Below are 19,724 nucleotides of genomic sequence, written 5' to 3' on the forward strand. Positions count from 1 at the left end.
TATTTACTGTGATTTTTATTATTGCCTGTTCACCGCCCTGAGTCCCGTAAGGGAGATAGGGCGGTATATAAATTTAAATAATAATAATAATAATAATAATTAAGAGAATTTGTTTCTAAATTTGGTTATTTTTCTCTGGCAATACCTTGGCTCATTTGCTTAACATTTGTTTCTTTTTTTTTTATAGCCTCCTCCAACCATTGACTTTCCCACCATAGAAGGTAACTATTGTTGGGCACCTTTGCAGTTTTAAGGATACAGTTAGCTCTTCTTAGCTCAGACTTAATTTATGGTCTTGATCAGGCTGCACTAAATAAAAACAGCAGTAGAAAAAAAAAGTTGTGGACAATCTAATGATATTGTAAAATTTTTGAAAGTGTGCCATGCAGACATCCCTTGTTGAAAAAGTTGTCTGGCTTTCTCCAACTTTAGGAATAATTCTGTTGGGGGAGCCAGTAAGGTGGGAAACCTGCCTTCAGTTGATTAGTGATGTACTCCTGAGCAATGGGAATCCAGGAGTAGAGTTAGCCTCTGTGCCATATCCACATCTACCTATCATTGCTTGCAACATGGACCTCTTGTGGATGGCAGAAGCCAAGATGCCAAGGTGAGCGAAATGACTTGTGGAGATGTCTCAATTACATTTTTTAATCATTTTCTCCCACCCATCCAAATATCACTAGCATTCTTGATGAATCTCTTGTAGAAAATGCCTTTCCCAGTTAGCCTGCATGAACCCGAAGCTGACTATTATCTACAGTATTAATATAATATAATAATTATAAAAGTTGGAAGGGACCTTGGAGGTCATCTAGTCCAACCCCCTGCTCAGGCAGGAAACCCTATACCATTTCGGACAAATGGCTGTCCAGTTTCTTCTTTAAAACTTCCAGTGTTGGAGCATTCACCACTTCTGGAGGCAGGTTGTTCCACTGGTTAATTGTTCTGTCAGGAAGTTTCTCCTTAGTTCTAGGTTGCTTCTCTCCTTGATTAGTTTCCACCCGTTGCTTCTTGACCTGCCTTCAGGCGCTTTGGAGAATAGCTTGACTCCCTCTTCTTTGTGGCAGCCCCTGAGATATTGAAATACTGCTATCATGTCCCCCCTCATTCTTCTCTTCATTAAACTAGACATACCCAATTCCAGCAACCGATCCTTATATGTTTTAGCCTCCAGTCCCCTAATCATCTTTGTTGCTCCTCTCTGTACTGTTTCTAGAGTCTCAACATCTTTTTTACATCGCGGTGACCAAAACTGGATGCAGTATTCCAAGTGTGGCCTTACCAAGGCATTGTAAAGTGGTATTAACACTTCATGTGATCTTGATTCTATCCCTCTGTTAATGCAGCCTAGCACTGTGTTGGCTTTTTTGGCAGCTGCAGCACACTGCTGGCTCATATTTAAATGATTGTCCATTAGACAAGCTGTAATTTGGCATTATTTTAGGAAGGGAGTTTTTTGTCTTTATATATAATATATCTCAGTCAAACGTAGTGCCAATGGCTAGTGCCATTCTATGGTGGCTTTCCTGCAAGTGGTGGAACCACTGAAATGTTGTTTTCTCCACATCACATTTGACTGAGCAACATTAGCAATTTTATATGATTAATAGTGTTGAAGATTGCTGAGAGAGCCAGAGAAACCAACATGATAGTATTCTCTAGGCCTCTCCTTTCAGTCATCCATCAAAGTAGATAAGGCTTCATGTATTATATCTAATCCTGAAACATATTGATGGCCATCAACAGTATCTCACTCAAGAAAATAATATTTGCAATGATGTAGTCGTTACTCAGAACTTTAAGAGTTGAGGGAAAATGTCTTCAAGATGTGAGTCCTACTTGTAAAATCATCAGAGAAGGACACTTTCATATTTCTGTTGAAATCCTTGATACATCCAGGATATCACAAAAATCTATTCTTTTTCTCCTGCTGTTCAATATTTATACAAACCTACTGGAAATAGTCCTCCAGTGACTTGGAGTTTGATGTTTCCAATAGCCAGATGACACCCAGTTTTGTGTCTGCTTTCCAGCTAAATTGGGAAACGCTATTCAGATGATTGGTAATTTCGGAAATTTGTAATGGCTGGGTGATTTCACTATATTGAAGCTGAATCCAGATAAGATGGACATAGCTTAGTTCTCAGTTCTGGGAGGTAGAGAGATAGCAGGCGCTTGATAGGTTAGCATTCTTTTCTCCACCAGAATTGGGTTCCTTGGGGAGGGGGTTCTCTTTCATTCCTATTAGTCACTAAAAGTGCAGGTGGTCTTGGTGGTAAGAAGGGTTGATGCCCAGTTTCAGTTGATATGCCAGCACCAAGATAGCCTAGACCAGGGGTAGGCAACCTTGGCTCTTTTATGACTCGTGGACTTCAACTCCCAGAATTCCTGAGCCAGCATGGCTCAGCTTGGAAACTCTCCCTTTCCCCTCAGCATGGCTGGCTCAGGAATTCTGGGAGTTGAAGTCCACGAGTCATAAAAGAGCCAAGGTTGACTACCCCTGCCCTAGACTCTTGTGACAGTTGATCTTTCAGTTTCTCTTATTTGTTTGCTGCAATTCGTAGGCTTGCTTGAAGTCAATCCAGGAGCTACAACTAGTACAGAATGCTGCTGCCTAATTTTTAAGTGGGGCTATATAATTGTGGGCCTGAAAGTACTACACTGTTAGCACCTGTGAACTAGCAGGCCCAACCTAAGGGGTTGATGTTTGTTTATAAAGTCATTATAGTTTAGGATTCTAATATTTAAAATATCACTTTCCTTTATATCATTCAACTTGTGCAGTCAGATTGCTGAGTGGGCCTTTCTTATGGACTCACTAATAATGGCTCACAGTGTGGTAGCCAGGAGTAGGGATTTTTGAGTAATATCCCCATTATGATGCTTTTATGTCCAGGCATTTAGGAGTTAACAAATTGTTGGAAACTTTCTCCTTTCTCTGAAGAAATCTGGTTATTTTTTTCTACCTAGTAGGGGGGAGTTCTGAGAGAACATTTTTGTTATAGTCTAATGGTAACAGAGCAAATCACTAACAAGGGAGCAGCAGCAAATATTGAATTTTGCAAGAGTAAATATCAGTGACAGGTGAACATCCCAGAGTATGTCACTTGGCAAGTAAAAACAAAAACACCCTGGTGCTTGCTAACAGCATCTAAGCCAGGGGTCTTCAAACCTGGCCCTTTTATGACTCAGGCACGCTGGCTGAGGAATTCTGGGAGTTGAAGTCCACAAGTCATAAAAGGGCCAAGTTTGAAGACCCCTGATCTAAGCAGTCCTAGGCAGTGTGATGGAAGTAATTTGCTGTGGCCTGTTTTAGCTCTCTTCTTCCCAGTTTAGTCAATAGTTCTGGGATTCTTAGGTGATTCTCCATGGAAGTACTAATTAGGCCTGATCCTGCCTCCACTCCACTTGCTGAGGCCAGTGCTTAGACATTGAAATATGGTATATTTAATCCAGGATACATATAAGGCAAACTGTTGTACTCCAGTCAGTCAGCATATATGTTGACTTTCTTTCTCCCTGTCCCACTGTCTTTTCCACTGGCAAGGTTTGGCCATGGCACCTTTCTTGTCTGTTTGGAGAACATCTACAAGAAAATGACAGGCAAAGAACTGAAGTACGAGGCCCTGTTAGGCAAGCCCAGCACTGTTACTTACCGCTATGCTGAACATGTGCTCAAGCAGCAGATGGAGAGTTGTGGCTGGTCATCCCCTCTTCACCAACTCTATGCTATTGGGTAAGCAGTCCTCCTATCTTAGCTTGGAAAGAGGAAGATTTTGCCATAGTGCAAAAAACAGCGAGGAGCATTGTGTTGTTCGTTGTTGGTTTGGGTTGAGCAAATTATATGCATCCAACCATTGTGTGTAAGCCATGGTTTGTGGCTAAGCACAATGCACAACCAGGCAATGTGAAAACCTAATCTCTGTTCCTGCTGATCTTGGAGTATCTATTTATAAGCAGTACTAATGAAGTTTTTCGCATTGTAAATATGTTATTTGGACCCACTTGTGCTACTTGGAATTGGGGAATTTTGGTCACAACACAACGGGAGGATAATATGTTCGAGAATAATGGTTTAATGGTTGGCAAAAATCATATATTAACTACTGTTTCTCTTGCCCCCACCCTACTGTGTTCTTACATCTTAACTCTACATATAGGGATAATCCAATGGCTGATATTTATGGTGCCAACCTCTACCACCGCTACCTCCAGTCTCAGGCTGAAGTAAATGTAACTGCTATGGCAGCAGAGAGTGAGAAACATCCGGAGGCGCAGAGAGACTGCAGTATCTCAATCAGCTCCGCAAAAAACTGCCATTCTATACTAGTTTGCACCGGGGTCTACAATCCTCATGGAGACATCCCTACTGACCCCGAGAACATCCTGAAGACTCTGTCCCATGGCCATCGTGACTTCCATTTTGATCCATCCTTGGTGGAAGCTTCTTATGTTGTTCATGATGTGAATGATGCTGTGGAACTTGTATTTCAAAAAGAGAATTGGAAACAAGAATGAGCAATCTATTGCCAGCAGCATCTGAGGTGGAGATGCAAGAAAACTTGATTATTTTTCTTGCTTAACTCATGCCAAAGGGAAAGAAAATTCTCCAATTCCTTTTTTTTTTTTTTTTTTGGTAGGGATTGTACTAAACAATTTTTTCAAATCCTGGATTTGTCAACCATGTAGTTTAAAATTAATCTCCTTTGCTAATGTTGACTTGGCCACAGAGTTTAAGGACTTCGTAATTGAATGGATCATTTGATGATCTCATAGGATACACCTCTGTGAGATTTTAAAACTCTTCTTTTTGCCTGAAATACAATCAGCTATTGAATAATCCCAGTTTGTGGCTTTGTTTCATCCATTATTGTTGGGATGGGGAATCCTGTCTAAATACTGTAATCCAGTGTCAAGAGTGCTACTACAGGTAGTCCTTGGATTACAACAGCGATCAAGACTGGAATTCCATTGCTACACATGTTTCCAGTTGCTGTTGCTAAGTGAGGGCCACATGGGTTGTTAAGTGAGGACTCCACATGACTGCGACTTCTGACTTCCTGCCAGCTTTCCCATTGATTTTTCTTGCGGGAGACCCTCAGGGAAGGTTATAAATCGCAATCACATGACCGCACGACACTGTTGGTCAGAACTCTGAGGACCTGTCATATATACCCCTTGTTTAGTGCCACTGCAAGTTTGAACAGTTGCTGACCTGCGGTCGTAACCTGATAACTGCCTGTGCACTTTTTGGGTTTTTCTTTTTTCCTCACAAATTTATGACTTGACATATTAAATGTGCATCATAAGCTTTGCTGGCTGGGAAATTCTGGGAGTTGAAGTCCGCAAGTCTTAAAGTTGCCAGGGTTGAGGACCCCTGAATTAGAGGATCATGATTGGTAGGTACCATAGTAACTAATTCAGATTTTCTTCATGACTACCTCATTTTACTAGTCCTTAAATATTTATCTCTACTTGCCCTAAGCGGCGTAAGCCCTCCAAATTGCACTTTTGAAGGTCTTACATGTATCCTCTTAACAACCATAGTTCTAAAATAGGTAAGATCTATTATTTTATACGAAAAGTAAGATACAAAAATGTAACAAGGGCATCTTATTCAAAAAATAAAAATAAATGTTATTTAAATATTTAAGGAAATTTATCCAGGATCATCTTTTTAAGAGTAGTTTACCTTTTTAAAGAGTATTTTCTATAGACAGATTATTCTATATATAATGATTTCATATAAAACTAATAAAATTGTATGTATTTGTACAAAGTAATACACACACACAAACACAAATTTAAGGCGTATAAGACTTCAGGAGGTTTTTTTGAACAATGAATGCAAAAGAACCTACCTTTATTATTTTTACAAATAACTCAAGGTGGAGAATATATCCAACACACTTTATAATAGTTAAGAGGATAATAATACTGTAGTTATATGAGCATGCTGCTAGAGGAAGATTTGGATATTTTCACAGCTTTTTTTTACCATCCTGTCTCCATATAATGTTGATCAGAAATTGGTCATTTAGTTTACAAAATACTCAGATTTGTGCATGTATAACCAACACTTTATTTGCAATAGAAGGAATAAGAAAATAAGAAAGTTACATTGCAGTATTCAAGATGGCTACACCAGGTTTCTTTTTTCTTACTGTGTCTGTGACAAAGGAAGTTTGGTGGGCTCTTTTAGTACAGACTTCCTGCCTGCTCCTGGACTCCATCATGGCGTCTTCATGCTCCAACTGTTCAGGTGTACTGATGTCACTGATTGACTGCCCATCAAACTGGAATCTGATGTACTTCATTGACAAATCCTGTCATTCACAAGTCTCTAAGCCAAAGCAAGTGGGGGATGGAAAGATCACAAGGACTTCTTTTAAAGAAAATTGAAATTTTGGGGGGGCTAGAGAAAAATACCTTAAGAAGCAGATGCTCTAACCCAGTGATGGCGAACCTTTTAGACACCGAGTGCACAAAAACTGCCCCACCCCCACACCGCCCCACCCCTGCTCCCACCCACCCGCAGGGCAACCCACCACCTCCACGGCCCGCCGCAGATCACCCAGGCGGCCCAGTAGCACCATGGTAGCCACGCCCTTCACCCATGCCCTGCAGCATCATCTGCGGCAGGGCGCAAGGGCGGAGTCTTGTCCCCACTACACGGCTGCCATGTCTTTGGCTGCGCTGCTCCAGGCTGGCCATGCCTGGGGGTGACTCTCCAGGGGGGCTGTTGATGTGGAGGGGGCCATGGAGGGAGGCAGGGCTGGGGTGATGGCACATGTGTCCACAGAGAGGGCTCCGAGTGCCACCTCTGGCACTTGTGCCATAGGTTTGCCACCACTGCTCTAACCCAATATTAAGTGCTAACCTACCATTTATGGCAGGGGTCCCCAACCCCCGCTCCGTGGACCAGTACCGGGCCGCAGCATGCCATCAACCAGTCTGCACAAACAAGCAAAGCCCCATCCGCGGGATGCAGGCATCACACAAAACCACACACCCTCCGGTCTGTGGAAAAACCTCTTTCCACGGAACCAGTCCCTGGTGCCCAAAAGGTCGGGGACCTCTGATTTATGGTGTTAATTGTCCCCCAAATAGACCTTCCCTTTCTGGACTTGTATTTGTATAAAGTGTGGAGCACCCATTTAAATCAGGGCTGTGTGTTTACCTCAACCTTTCCCTCTAGGCCTCTTGTTTCTTGTTAGAAATCTAGATCTAGTCGTGTACATACCGAGGTCACTCACAAGGAAGGGTATCCCGATAGTCCTTGAATTACAACTATTCAGTGACCATTTGAAATTACGATGACACTATAAAAAGTGAAATAATTCTCACATTTATGACTGATGCAGCATCCCCAGGGTCATCTGATGAATTTTGCAACCAGCATATATTTAAAACAGTTGCAGCATCCCAGGGTCATGTGATCACCATTTGCAACCTTCCCAGCTGCTTCCAACAAGCAAAGTCAATGGGGGAGGCTGGATTTATTTAATTGCAGTGATTTGTTTAATCATGGTGAAAAATGTAAAATTGGGCATGACTTACATAACAATCACCTTGCTTAGCAACAAAAATTCTGGTCCCAATTGGGGTTATAAGTCAAGGACTACTGTCCTCTCTTGTTTTAGAGTACAGAAGTTGGAATTATGGGTTTAAAGTATAGGACACTAGATTCCAATCCAAATTTCCCAGATGCAATCCAGGGTTAAGATTTCTGGACAAGGCGACCACAACCTCTTTGGTCCACCAATTCTGGGGAGCTGCAGCAAGTCCTTTGAAGGAAGTCAGTAAAACATGGCTTCTTGTGTTCAGGTGTTGGAACAAAAGGAGCCAGTGAAGAGACAGAAGAGGGGAAATGAGATGCAAACTGAACAGAATGGAAAATAGGAATTAGCTATTGGAGAGCAGTGCTTGGAAAATCAGCAACATGAGAGCCATTGAGCCGAGAGTGTTCAGCACCATCTTGGCATGTTAATTTGGCTTGTGAAGCCGCTTACTGTCTCAGGAGTGTCATCCATCCCCTCCCACTGAAACAGCTATTTGCACTTTTAAAGAGGAATCCAATTGTCTTACTCTCTTTGTCTCCCTTCTGCACCTGCTACCTCTTGACAGATTTTGTGAGGCATAATTGTGGGCTTCGGCTGTTTTATTTAAAACACTCCCCCCTTATTCAGACTCTTTGCTCTAAAGAAAGATGGCTCTTGATAATCTGGAGAATAAATTTCTCAACCCTGCTCTTTCAAGCAATATTGACAGAGAGGGAGGGAGGGAGGGAGGGAGGGAAGGAGGGAGAGAGAGAGAGAGAGAGAGAGAGAGAAGTCTGTTTTTTCTATTTTTTTAACAACATTTTGGCTTAGGTTTTCTGTTCTGTCTCCCAGCAGTCTTAATTTTTTTAAAGTATGAGTGGTATTAGAAGAATAATTATGATGCATCGTATCAAATAATTTAGTCATAAAAGTAGTTATTGTCTTACTGTCATTTAACATGATCTATGGACCAAAAAGTAAACAACTAGACCTTATTTTTTCTTCTTAGTTTGTATTAATTTTTATTGTTATAAATTGTAATATTTAAGAATATCATTAAAAGACCGGTAAAAAAGCCCACATATGGGCTATGACATTGTGATGTAAGTTGCTTTTTTAACCTTGTTTTTTTTTTTTTTGGCAGATAGCCCTGCCTGATGTCACTTTGCAGAAAAATCCTTTCCAGATTTGTATTTTGTACTAAAGCATTTGAACACATTGCAAATCCACACTGCATATTGGGGTGTTAGTCTGACAATGCAAGCTTCAACAAAGTCCTGTTAGATCCAAACACAATTGATCTGTAGATTTTTTTCCCCCTTCTGCTTCTATTAAGGTATGTTCATGATGGGTTATCTAGGCAAATCCTGAGCAAGAATAATTCTCCCTTGGAAGCTAAATAGGAAGAGGTTTGCTGGAAGCTTTGTTCTGTTGAAGAGAATTGCCTGTCTGTGGGGAAGAAAAGAGAAGCCCCTCCTCATATGGTAGGATGCCGAACTTCTAAGAACAGAGACTCATTACATAGCCTGGTGTTATAATTTGGTTTTATTCTATTGTGCTCAGGACAAATACTTGGTTTCCTTCCTCCCTGTTAGAAGGGAACTATCTATTGGTCCTTCTAAATCCAAGTTCTTTAATCCATGTTTTTCTTTACCACTGAATCTTCTTAATACACTCTAAATATACTTTAAACATTTGGGAATCCTCTTTGTGTCTTTGCAGGATTGTAACCAGTAACATACCATAGAAGGCCTAGGTTTCTCCTGACTGACTTCTACACAGCAGGCTTAACTTTTCTCAAGTAGCCAAGAGGATGCTGCAAAGAATAACTACCAGCTCAGGATAATTGATATTGTATCACGCCGGACTGTTCTGTTGGGTGAGGACAGGGTCATAAAGCGTTCTGTCCAAAGTTCAACGGGCAGGATTAAACGTCCTTCTCAGAGAAGGCGAGAAGGGGGAAGAAGCCCCCTTTGGAACCTTGGGCTTACAAGGGTGTAAAACAGAAGGCATCTAATGCAAAAGTCACCTTTCTCCATCTGATGCCCTCTATACTTTCTCTGGAGATGACATAGGAACTGTAATCCCAACTCTCGGAAAGGCAGTTTGGCATAGTGCTTTAAGGCTTAAGTCATCAGGCTAGCAACTTGGGGACCCTGAGTTCAAGAAAGACTCCTTCAGACAGTTGTCACAGAATTCATGGGGGTGGGTGGGCTCCATGTTGGACAAGAGTCTCTTCCAACAACCCCTCCTTAATTCCCAAAGTCGGGGGGGGGGAGATACTCAGGGTCTCAGACTGCCTTCCCAGCTAGGCAACGATTTCCTGCCCCCTCCAGCAAGTGACTCATGTGCTGCTGTCACTGGCCGCCCACCCAGTTGCCAAGAAGAGCGCTGGAAGGAGGTGGGGGGGGGGCTTCGCTCCCAAGTGTCTCCCTACCTCGCGCCCGCCCCTGCCCGCGTCCTTCCGCGGCTCGGCAGCGGCTTCCTCGGAGCAGAGGCAGCCCTCGCCCCGCGCGCCCGGGACCCTCAAAGGCCGCCTCTCCCCGGCGGCTCTGCCCCTTCTCTGCCTTCTCTTCCTCCTCCGCGCGGATCCGCTCCGGGTTTCCCCGGATTCCGACGATCCAGGCCGGGTCTCCGCGTTCGCTCAGCCTCGCCCGCCCGCTCGCTCGCCCGCCCAGCGCTCACGCTCCCCGCGGCTCGACTGCGCCGGGCAGGGTCGCTGGTTTTCGGGTGGCCGCCCGGGCTGGAGGGCTGTGGCCCGCCGGCCCGCCCGTCGCCTCGGGCAGCGGGCTCAGGCTGACCATGCACCGGGTGGTCTCCAACCAGCGCTCCGTCTCCTCCTCCTCCGGCTCCTTCCAGGCTCCCCCGCCGCCTCCCCCCGCCGCCGCCGGCGGGGATCTGCAGCCGCTCTTTCTGGGCGGCGGCGGCGTCAGCAGCACCAGCAGCTCCAGCGGCGGCACCCGGAGGGGCAGGCGGGGCTCGGTTTCCAGTTCGGCCTCGACCCGGACCCGGAGCAGCAGCCGCAGCCGCAGCAACAGCAGTAGTAGCAGCAGCGACCGCAGCAGCGAGGACGAGGAAGGCGAAGCGGAAGAAGCCAAGCCGCTGGTGCCGGCGCAGGAACCCGCCTCGCCGGCGGCCGTCGTGGCCATTCCCCCCGCCGCCGCCGCTGCCGCCGCCGCCTGTGCCTCGTCAGGCTTCAGCAGTTCCTCCTCGTCGGGCTGCACCATGACCGCCGGCGAGCTGTACGGGGCTCCGCTGGCCGGGCCGGAGGCGGCGGCGGCTGCGGGCCCGGCGGCCGGGCTGCTGTGGGCGGGGGGCTTCGGCGGCGGGCCGGCGGGCCCGCGTTGGGGCTACCAGGCGCTGTCCTTGGTGCTGCTGCTGGGCCAGGGGGCGCTGCTGGACATCTACCTGATCGCCGTCACCGACCTGTACTGGTGCAGCTGGATCGCCACCGACCTGGTGCTGGCTGCCGGCTGGAGCATCTTCTTCTGCCGCAACAGCCGCGCGCGTCGGCGGGAGCGGCCGTTGGGGGCCGTTGGGGGCTACCCGCCGCCGCCGCCCTTGCACCCGCTGCTGGGGCACGGCCCGTACGGCGGCAGAGGCGTCGGAGGCGGCGGCGTCGGGGCGGGCTCGGGGAGCAAGGCGGGGGCCGCTCCGCGGGGCGGGGACTTCGCCTACGCCCACTTGGCCTGGCTGATCTACGCCATCGCCTTCACGCCCAAGGCGGCCCTCATCCTGGGCACGTCCATCCTGGAGCTGGTCGAGCTGCGCCTGCCGCTGGGCGCCACGGGCTTCCGCATCACGCTGGCCCTCTCGGCCCCGCTGCTCTACTGCCTCCTGCGCGCCATCAGCACGGATCCCGGCGGCGGCCAGCTGCTCCTGCCGCCCCAGCCGCCCCCCCAGCACCGCGCCTCCGCCGCCTTCCTGGCCACGTGCTTGGACCTGCTGGACAGCTTCACCCTCCTGGAGCTGCTGCTCCTGCAGCCGGGCCGGCCCGCCTTGGCCCTGCCGCCGCCCGTCCGGTACGTGCTGATCGCCGTCTATTTCTTGTGCCTGGCCTCGCCCGTGCTCTGGCTGTACGAGCTGAGCGCGCCGCGGGCCCCCGGCGCGGGCCGCCTGGTCCTGCACTGGCTGATCCCCGCCGGACTCCTGGATGCGCCGCTGCTGGCCCTGCGCTGCCTCCTGCTGGTGCGCTACCAGCAGCCGCTCTCCATCTTCATGCTCAAGAACCTCTTCTTTCTGGCCTGCCGGGGCTTGGAAGCCATGGAGACCTGCTACCTTCTCCACTCTGCCAGCGGACAGGGAGGCAAGGGCAAGACCGTGCCCGTCCTTTCCACAGGCGTCGGAGCTGGCCAGCTCAGTCACTGCATCTCGGAGAACGACATGGGGCCCCATGGCTACGTCAACACATTGGCGGTGACTGCCCAGAGCTGAGGACAAAGGGAGGGGGCTTCAAAGTCAGACTGGGGGCCCTCCCTTCATTCTACCCATTCGTCTGCTGTAAACTGTATTCCTTCTTAATCTACTATTTAGCTGCCCGGCCCTCTCTGGTTATTTTGTATTTACAGCTGTCCAGTAGGCCTCCTTCAATAGATGGCATCCATTCAGTTGTCCCACCAAGTTTACTCCTTCTCCGTAACTGTGTTGGTCACTTACTGAATGCGACTGGAAAGTGGGGGTTCTAATTTGTATTTACTTTGTAGTCTTTATGCCTTTCTCCCATGTATTTGTGAAGTTTCCTTTTGGTCAAGTCTTAATTATGGGCTTTTCTATTGTTTTCATTGTTCACAAATCCATTCCCAATCTCAGTTTGCTTTCTGAAAACCCTGCCACACAACCAGTACTTCCCTGTAGATACTTGGCTGATAACGTGAACATTGGCTTATGGGGATTCCAGCAGGGCAAGGATGTCCATGCAGTAGTAGTCAAGATGGATAGGATGCTTTATGAAATGGATGCCTGGACAGAGAGAACCCATGTAATTTGGATCTCTTGTTGCATTCTTCATGCTATTCTTGCTCCCCTCTCTTCTCTACCCAACTATTTATAATCATGGGGATATATAACTGTTGGAAATGTATCCAGATATCTCTTCTCCAATTAATCCCAGTAATGTATCCACTGAGCCTAATGATGGCAGCAATAACCTTTTTTTTTAACAAAAACAAAAACATTCTTAGATTCTTAAAATCTAAAGACTTAGATTCCTAAGTCTTTCCTCCCATAATTCTAAATATTTTCTTTCCAGACCTGACCCTATTTATTGTATAGATTCTAACAGCTGCTTCATGTGCTCTGCTACGGACTCCTTTTTGCTCCTCACCTATGATTTCAAGAAGGAGGCAGCTTCTTAGTCTTATCCTCCAAAGAAAGGGGAAATATACATTATTTCCATTTCTTCATCTTGTCAGGTTTCCCACTCACCTGTCCTTGCTGAGGTGCCTCCTGCCATCAATGCCTACAATGAAGGGAGAACTGGGGACAAGCCAACCACTTTATGGCATGCTGTGGAAAAATCACGAAGCTTTGCCTGATATGTTCTTCTAAACCAGTGATGGCGAACCTTTTAGAGACCGAGTGCCCAAAACCCGGACCTGCCCCGCCCCCACTCCACCTCCCGCCCCCCTGCTCCGCCCCCTTGCCCCACGCCCACCCACAGGGCCACCCACCACCTCCACGGCCTGCTGCAGATCACCCAGGTGGCCCAGCAGCACCATGGCAACCCCCCTCCGCCTGCGCCCCGCAGCATCAATTGCGCACAATGGGGTGTGATGGTCGAGTCTTGCCCCACCTGCCCAGCTGCCATGTCCTTGGCTGTACTGCTCTGAACGGGCCACGCTCGGCTGCTAGTGAGGAGAGGGGGGAGGCAGGGCTGGAGCAACGGCGCGGGTGCCCACAGAGAGGGCTCTGAGTGCCGCCTCTGGCATGCATGCCATAGGTTTGCCACCACTCTTCTAAACTGTTCAAATTGTCCATACTTATCTTAGAGTGTCCCCCCTGCAGCAGTAGGTAAAATCTATTTTGGGTTGAGTCAGACTCTCGGTAACATCATGAATATCAGTATGTAGTCATCTTGGCAACCAAACAAATACAGCTTCCACATTGCCTTCTTCCTGGTTTTTTAAAAATATTTCCCAATCTAGCCTACCTGCCTATATTTCCTAATGGACTTAAATACTGATGGCAATGCTGACTAATGAAAGAAAATAATTATTTTTTGCTGATGCTATGTTGGAATAGTTCAATGAATAAGGATATGGAGGGGATTTTCCAATTGAAAAAAATGGAAGATCCTGATCAGATGGTCCCCTGATATAAACATTATTTCTATATCAAAAATGACATGTCAGGCATGTGAATTTTAGCCTTTTCCCTGATATGCCAAATTTCTACCCATAGATTCTTGTTTCTAGGGTTTGTGTGTGTGTGTGTGGGGGGGGAGTCTATGGATGTGAGTTATCACCTGCAGGCTGAACAAGCTGGGCACAAAAATACCATCTCCTTGAGAGTTAAGCCATTTTTTTTCTTTTAAAATGTGCCTCTCCTTAGCATTGCTGCTCCAAGGTGCTCTAGGTGTACCAGCTGCTTCAGCCAAGGGCAGATCAAGGAGATGTTTTTTCTTAACAATTGTTTCCTTTTCTACATTCCCTCAGCTCACTGTGTGGAGGAAAATTCTGCATCAATTCAGCATAACGATTCCAAACATCTATAAGAACAGATAAATCAGTAGATTCTTGGGAATCTACTGCAGGTTCCTTTTCTGAATCAAAGGATTCAGCCACATATGTACTGCAGGCTCTCTCTCTCTTTTTTTTTTTTGCACAATCATAGGTCCTTTATTGCTTTAATTTTGTCCTCTCCCCTTGAATTCCAAGGCTCCAAAGTGTTTCAGGCTGTATTATACTCTTGATCGTTGTGACTTAGGAACCGATTGCCCTGGACTTTGCCTTCCTCAGCATGCCTGCCTTTTTGAAACTGTAGCTCTCCCTCTCTTGTACCTCCTTTTTAAAAAAAAGTTGTAAAAATCACCAACACCTGCTGTTCTCCATCCTCACAGAGATAGTTTCCTTTTAGGGGAAGTTCCTGGAATTAGGATGCTGCCTACACTCTTGCTGATGTCTACCTCTGTGCTTGAACCTTACTGCATTTGGAGAGGGGGCCTGAATGTCCACCTCTCTCGATTGACAGCTAACTCGCCGGTGATAACAGGGTCTCTTAACAACCTCCAACTGAGGCTTTCATGTCTCTCGGGATAAGCCTTGTATGATTTCTATAAATTGGTGCTCTGTTTTGAGGACAGCCTTCCTTCAGATCTATTAAGTTCTATTTGCTAAAATGCCCACTCGAGGCAGGCGGAATAAATTTAGGTCAGTCTTTTTGTATATGATAATTCATGAGTGTGACATAGCTTCTTCATATGTTCAAACTAATTTGATAAGGGATTAAATGTGACAGTTCACACCCACAAAGATCACTAGTGAGAACTTGGATGTCTTGGCGAGAGTCCTAACATTTCATAATGTGGCCAGGCTTCAACAGGGCTAGAGAAAACTCCAAATTTGGACGAGGCTCCAAAGTGGATTTAGAGTAACCTGTTTTCAGCCACCCATGTTTTACTTGGGAGACTAAAGGCTCAGAAATGGTGGTCGGTGCACTGATTGGCAAGTAAGAAAATATTCACCTACTCGCTTTTTCTTAATACCTACTTTTTCAGAGAATCAACTTATTGGACATAATATGGAAGAAATGTAAAGTTATTTCTTTCTCCCTATAAACTGGCTAGATCAAGGAGACTATTCCATAAAAAGATGTAAAAGATATATGATAGTGTGTGGGGGAAGCACTGCTTTCTCCCCAATTCAGTAATATTCTTCTTTGCAATTAAGTTATTGCATTATGAAAAAAAAGTGAATAAAGGACCTGATCCTCCAATGTAGCTTTAAAACTACACTTTACTCTTTTTTATAATTTATGGAATAAAGGTTTCCATTGGGCGCGTCACTATGTAATTCTGTACAACTCTTCTGTTATTACAGGACTGAAGATGATGGTTTACCTTTCTCACTAGTGCTTTATTCTGGTCCCAAAGCAGAGCTTTTGAAGAATAATGGTGTAAAATTTTGGCCAGAGGCCTTCCATTTAGTATTTCCTATTTGTCTGGATAATCTTGGTGCTGTGATTGTGATTGTGAAACTTAAGTACTGTGCACTCTTCCCCCTGCCCTTTCCTGAACTCTGTGATATTTTAAATGGGGATGCTAGTTGCCTACTAAAGAAATACCAAGTTCTATTTGTTCCCCCAAATATCATTACAATATGTGCAACTGTTGTCTTTCGAAGCAGTTGGGCTAATCTTTTGTAGTATCAGTCACTTCATATTTCATAGCACTGGAAATAAGTATTAAACCTTGACCCATATTGTACCTTTTAAAATGATACACACTTATTAACTGAAATAACAATGACTGTAAGTTGTTATGCAGTTGAATTACTTTAAGTTAGCATTATTGAAATGATAGTTGACTGCAAGCTAGCATACAAATTTGAACTACAGCTATCTGTAGGAAGCTATGTCCCACACCCTTAGTTTCAAGCAGCAAACCTCTAACATATGACAAGGGCAGCTATACAAATGACAATACCATGGAAAATAAAACAGTTATATAGTCCAGGAAACTTAGCATCCCCATACATTTAACAGAGTATTTGAAAAAAAATAAATAAAAGATTTTGTTCTAAAAATAAAAAGTATGTATTTTTGGCTGATATCTGGTTAAATATTTGCAATTCAGGCATGATAAAAATGTGTCACATCCTCCCAATTTTAAATTAGCAAAACTCAGAATTCAGGGAATTCCAATTCTTGTATGAAAATACAGTATGGAGACAAGATGCTGACATAGTAGGCAATAGGCTGGATGTTTATTGGCTCTATTGTTTTCCTTTTTACTGGGGATTTAAAAACATCTCTATGCTCTGGATACTTATCAAAACATGCACTGGAAATTTTCAGTTCTTCAAAAGTTGAGGAAGTACCTGGTATGCAGTTTTCCAAATGTGTATTTCTTTACCATTCACCTGCCATGCTAACTTTGGGCTATGAGAAACCACGTGCATTACTTCTACACCTTGACAAAATAAAATGTTTGCTTTGTGGCATAAGATAACATAGGTACCTCAAGCACTTCATGTAGACCTAGCTATTTTCACTTGTGGAATCTCCACTGCAGTCAGTAGAGGTTAAAGCTTCAATTGAATCATGATCTTAGATTGAAGGCCACAAACATTCTTCAAGTTCTTAACTTTATATATAGCTATACAAAAGGTAGAAATGTACTGAGGATGTACTGTATGCAGTTAGAAAACTCAGAGGCTGGTAAGTTTAGCTGTTCCAACAGAAACACAATATATTTACAACATTCCACTGTCTGTTTTAGATTTTAGTTATCTGTAATTAGTTTCTGGGCAATGATCACATGAGCAGATTGGATTAAATTTGTTACAGAGTTTAATGTTTCAAGATAAATTTTGCATCTTTTAATAGCCATTTAAATTTGATATGAAACTTGCTAACAGTTACAACTACGTAAAAACTGGTTATGAAATACTGCCCTAACAAAGAAAATGAAGAATACTCTTGTATTCCATCATTTCAGGGCCACTGTAAGAAAAGAATTGTTACATTAAATATTCTAAACTTTTATTAGAATAACATTATTGTGAACTGTCTGTTTATATACCATGTCTCTGAAATGCAAAGTACTTAGAGTGTTAATCATTCCATTAATTCTTCCTATTTCTAATATATAGATAATTCAGGCACAATGGTATGTTGACTCATGAGCAACTATGAGTTAGCCACAGGTTTCTGACTTGGCTGATACTTGCTCTTTAAATATTAGGTAAAAAATGAAACAGGTTTAGCATCTGTTCAGCATTCTCTAACTGCTCATTTCCAAATTTGGCCAAAAGTAGTATATATACAAGTGCAAAACAAAACAATCTGATTAATACTGTACTAAAATATGTTTTTAATTACAAATTTAAATTAAGCCAGAAATGCTTAAAAATATAGTACACAATGTAATTGTATAATAGAAGCTAGACTGGAAAAGACAGAGTGTAAAATTAAAATAACCAGCTTGAACATCAATGATAAATATTGAAAGATATTGCAGAGTAATTTTCAGTAGGCTAGAAGGTCATTAGTTGAAAAAAACAATAGTCCTGCTCATTTGCCTTAATATATTGATCTAATTAGCAAGAAAGTGGGTTTCACAATGTATGAACATAAGGTAATCAAGTTGGGAAATTACTTTCCCCAAATCCTCCACAGCAGTTGCTATTTAACTGAGTTTGAACTGAATTAACCCCATGTACTTGGATCTTTTAATAGCCTTTTCAATTCCTATATAGGCAGTAGTGTAATAAAATTGCAATGTAAATTTATTCAACAGTACAAGTAATCCTTAACTTACAGCCATTCGTTTAGTGACCAAAGCTGCAATAGCTGTGAAAAAAGTGACTTATGACTGGCCCTCACTTAAAATTGTTGCAGCATCCCCAATCACGTGATCAGAATTTGGGCACTTGGCAACTGGCATGTATTTATGATGGTTGCAGCATCCCAAGTCATGTAATTGCCACCTGCATGCGACCTTCCCAGGCAGCTTCCAACAAGCAAAGTCAATGGGGGAAGCTGGATTCACTTAATGACTGCTGTGATTCCCTTAACAACTGCAGGTTGTAAAGTCAAGCATGACTCACTTAACAATTGCCTTGCTTGGCAATGGAAATTCTGATCACAATTGTGTTGCAAGTTGAGGACCACCTATATTTAACTCTGAAGATTCTGTATCAGTCACTGATCTACTGTATACAAAAAAAAGTTTATTTGGATTCTTGAACATAATTTTAAAAACAAGTCTAAATTTTGAATCAAGCGATAAGATGTTGAAAACCAGATTTCCTGCACACTAAATAATTTCTGGCAGAGAAGACTCCAGCTCCCTCTCTCATCTACTGCATGTACCTGAGCACTCACATACACACACCCTTTTCATATCAACTGTTTGCTTCTATTTGTTGTCAGAGCAACTGTCCAGTTTGGGAACCATGCATGTTTCAGAACCTCTTTGTTTCAGAGGCAACAGACTTTTGCTATGAAATGCTGTCTCTGTTGCCGCAAATAACATTCCATGGAGAATCCAAAGGCATGCAGTTAGGGGTAAAATTGAAAGCCACAGCATCAGCACAACTGCAGCTATTTCCTATATCTGAGTCTCATTTATTTATTATTTATTAAATGTATACGCCGTCACCTGATAGGGTGACTCTGGGTGGTGTATAGAACATAAAAAGATAACTAGAAAAGCCATTAAAAATTAAAAACTCTGCAAAAAACTGGAACCAAGGAGGTGGATGGAATGGGAATGAGGTCTTCTTACCAGGTCAACCACCTGGTGTTGGCCCTAGGCCAACCATCAAAACTAAGTTTTAATACCCTTCTGGAAGGCCAAAAGGCTGGGAGTAGTTTTAATAATAATAATAATAATAATAATAATAATAATAATAATAATAATAATAATAATAATAATAATAATAATAATAATAATAATAATAATAATAAAGTTGGAAAGGACCTTGGAGATCATCTAGTCCAACCCCCTGCTCAGGCAGGAAACCCTATACCATTTCAGACAAATGGCTGTCCAGTCTCTTCTTAAAAACTTCCAGTGTTGGAGCATTCACCACTTCTGGAGGCAGGTTGTTCCACTGGTTAATTGTTCTGTCAGGAAGTTTCTCCTTAGTTCTAAGTTGCTTCTCTCCTTGATCAGTTTCCATCCATTGCTTCTCGTCCTGCCTTCAGGCTCCTTGGAGAATAGCTTGACTCCCTCTTCTTTGTGGCAGCCCCTGAGATATTGGAACACTGCTATCATGTCCCCCCTCGTCCTTCTCTTCGTTAAACTAGACATTCCCAATTCCAGCAACTGTTCCTTATATGCTTTAGCCTCCAGTCCCCTAATCATCTTTGTTGCTCTTCTCTGTACTCTAGTTTCTAGAGTCTCAACATCTTTTTTACATTGTGGTGACCAAAACTGGATGCAGTGGTAGAGTATTCCACAGGATTGATGTCACAGCAGAAAAAGGCTCTTCTTTACCCCACCTGCTGGAATTCCTTAGC

General features: G+C 44.0%; 2 protein-coding genes across 2 annotated transcripts in view; both read left to right on the top strand.

Moving 5' to 3' along the window:
* HDHD5 (haloacid dehalogenase like hydrolase domain containing 5) overlaps positions 1-5,306 on the top strand; it is a 14,135-nt gene extending 8,829 nt beyond the window's left edge. The window contains exons 5-8 of the mRNA XM_015816940.1: positions 188-221; positions 433-607; positions 3,548-3,736; positions 4,161-5,306. Of these exons, the coding sequence (XP_015672426.1) occupies positions 188-221; positions 433-607; positions 3,548-3,736; positions 4,161-4,518 (756 nt within the window). The 3' untranslated portion in view covers positions 4,519-5,306. The remainder of the gene's footprint in view (positions 1-187; positions 222-432; positions 608-3,547; positions 3,737-4,160) is intronic.
* A 5,037-nt stretch (positions 5,307-10,343) lies between these two features.
* Positions 10,344-11,975, top strand: TMEM121B (transmembrane protein 121B). Its single transcript, XM_015816941.1, has one exon. The coding sequence runs from the start codon at positions 10,344-10,346 to the stop codon at positions 11,973-11,975; it is 1,632 nt and encodes a 543-aa protein (XP_015672427.1).
* The last annotated feature ends 7,749 nt before the right edge of the window (positions 11,976-19,724 follow it).

This window comes from Protobothrops mucrosquamatus, unplaced genomic scaffold, assembly GCF_001527695.2.
Source record: "Protobothrops mucrosquamatus isolate PMUCROS unplaced genomic scaffold, P.Mucros_1.0 scaffold532, whole genome shotgun sequence".
NCBI lineage: Eukaryota > Metazoa > Chordata > Lepidosauria > Squamata > Viperidae > Protobothrops > Protobothrops mucrosquamatus.

What these genes read in the sequence shown, in the direction of transcription:
- TMEM121B (XM_015816941.1), top strand. Translation starts at nt 10,344, where the DNA reads ATGCACCGGGTGGTCTCCAACCAGCGCTCCGTCTCCTCCTCCTCCGGC.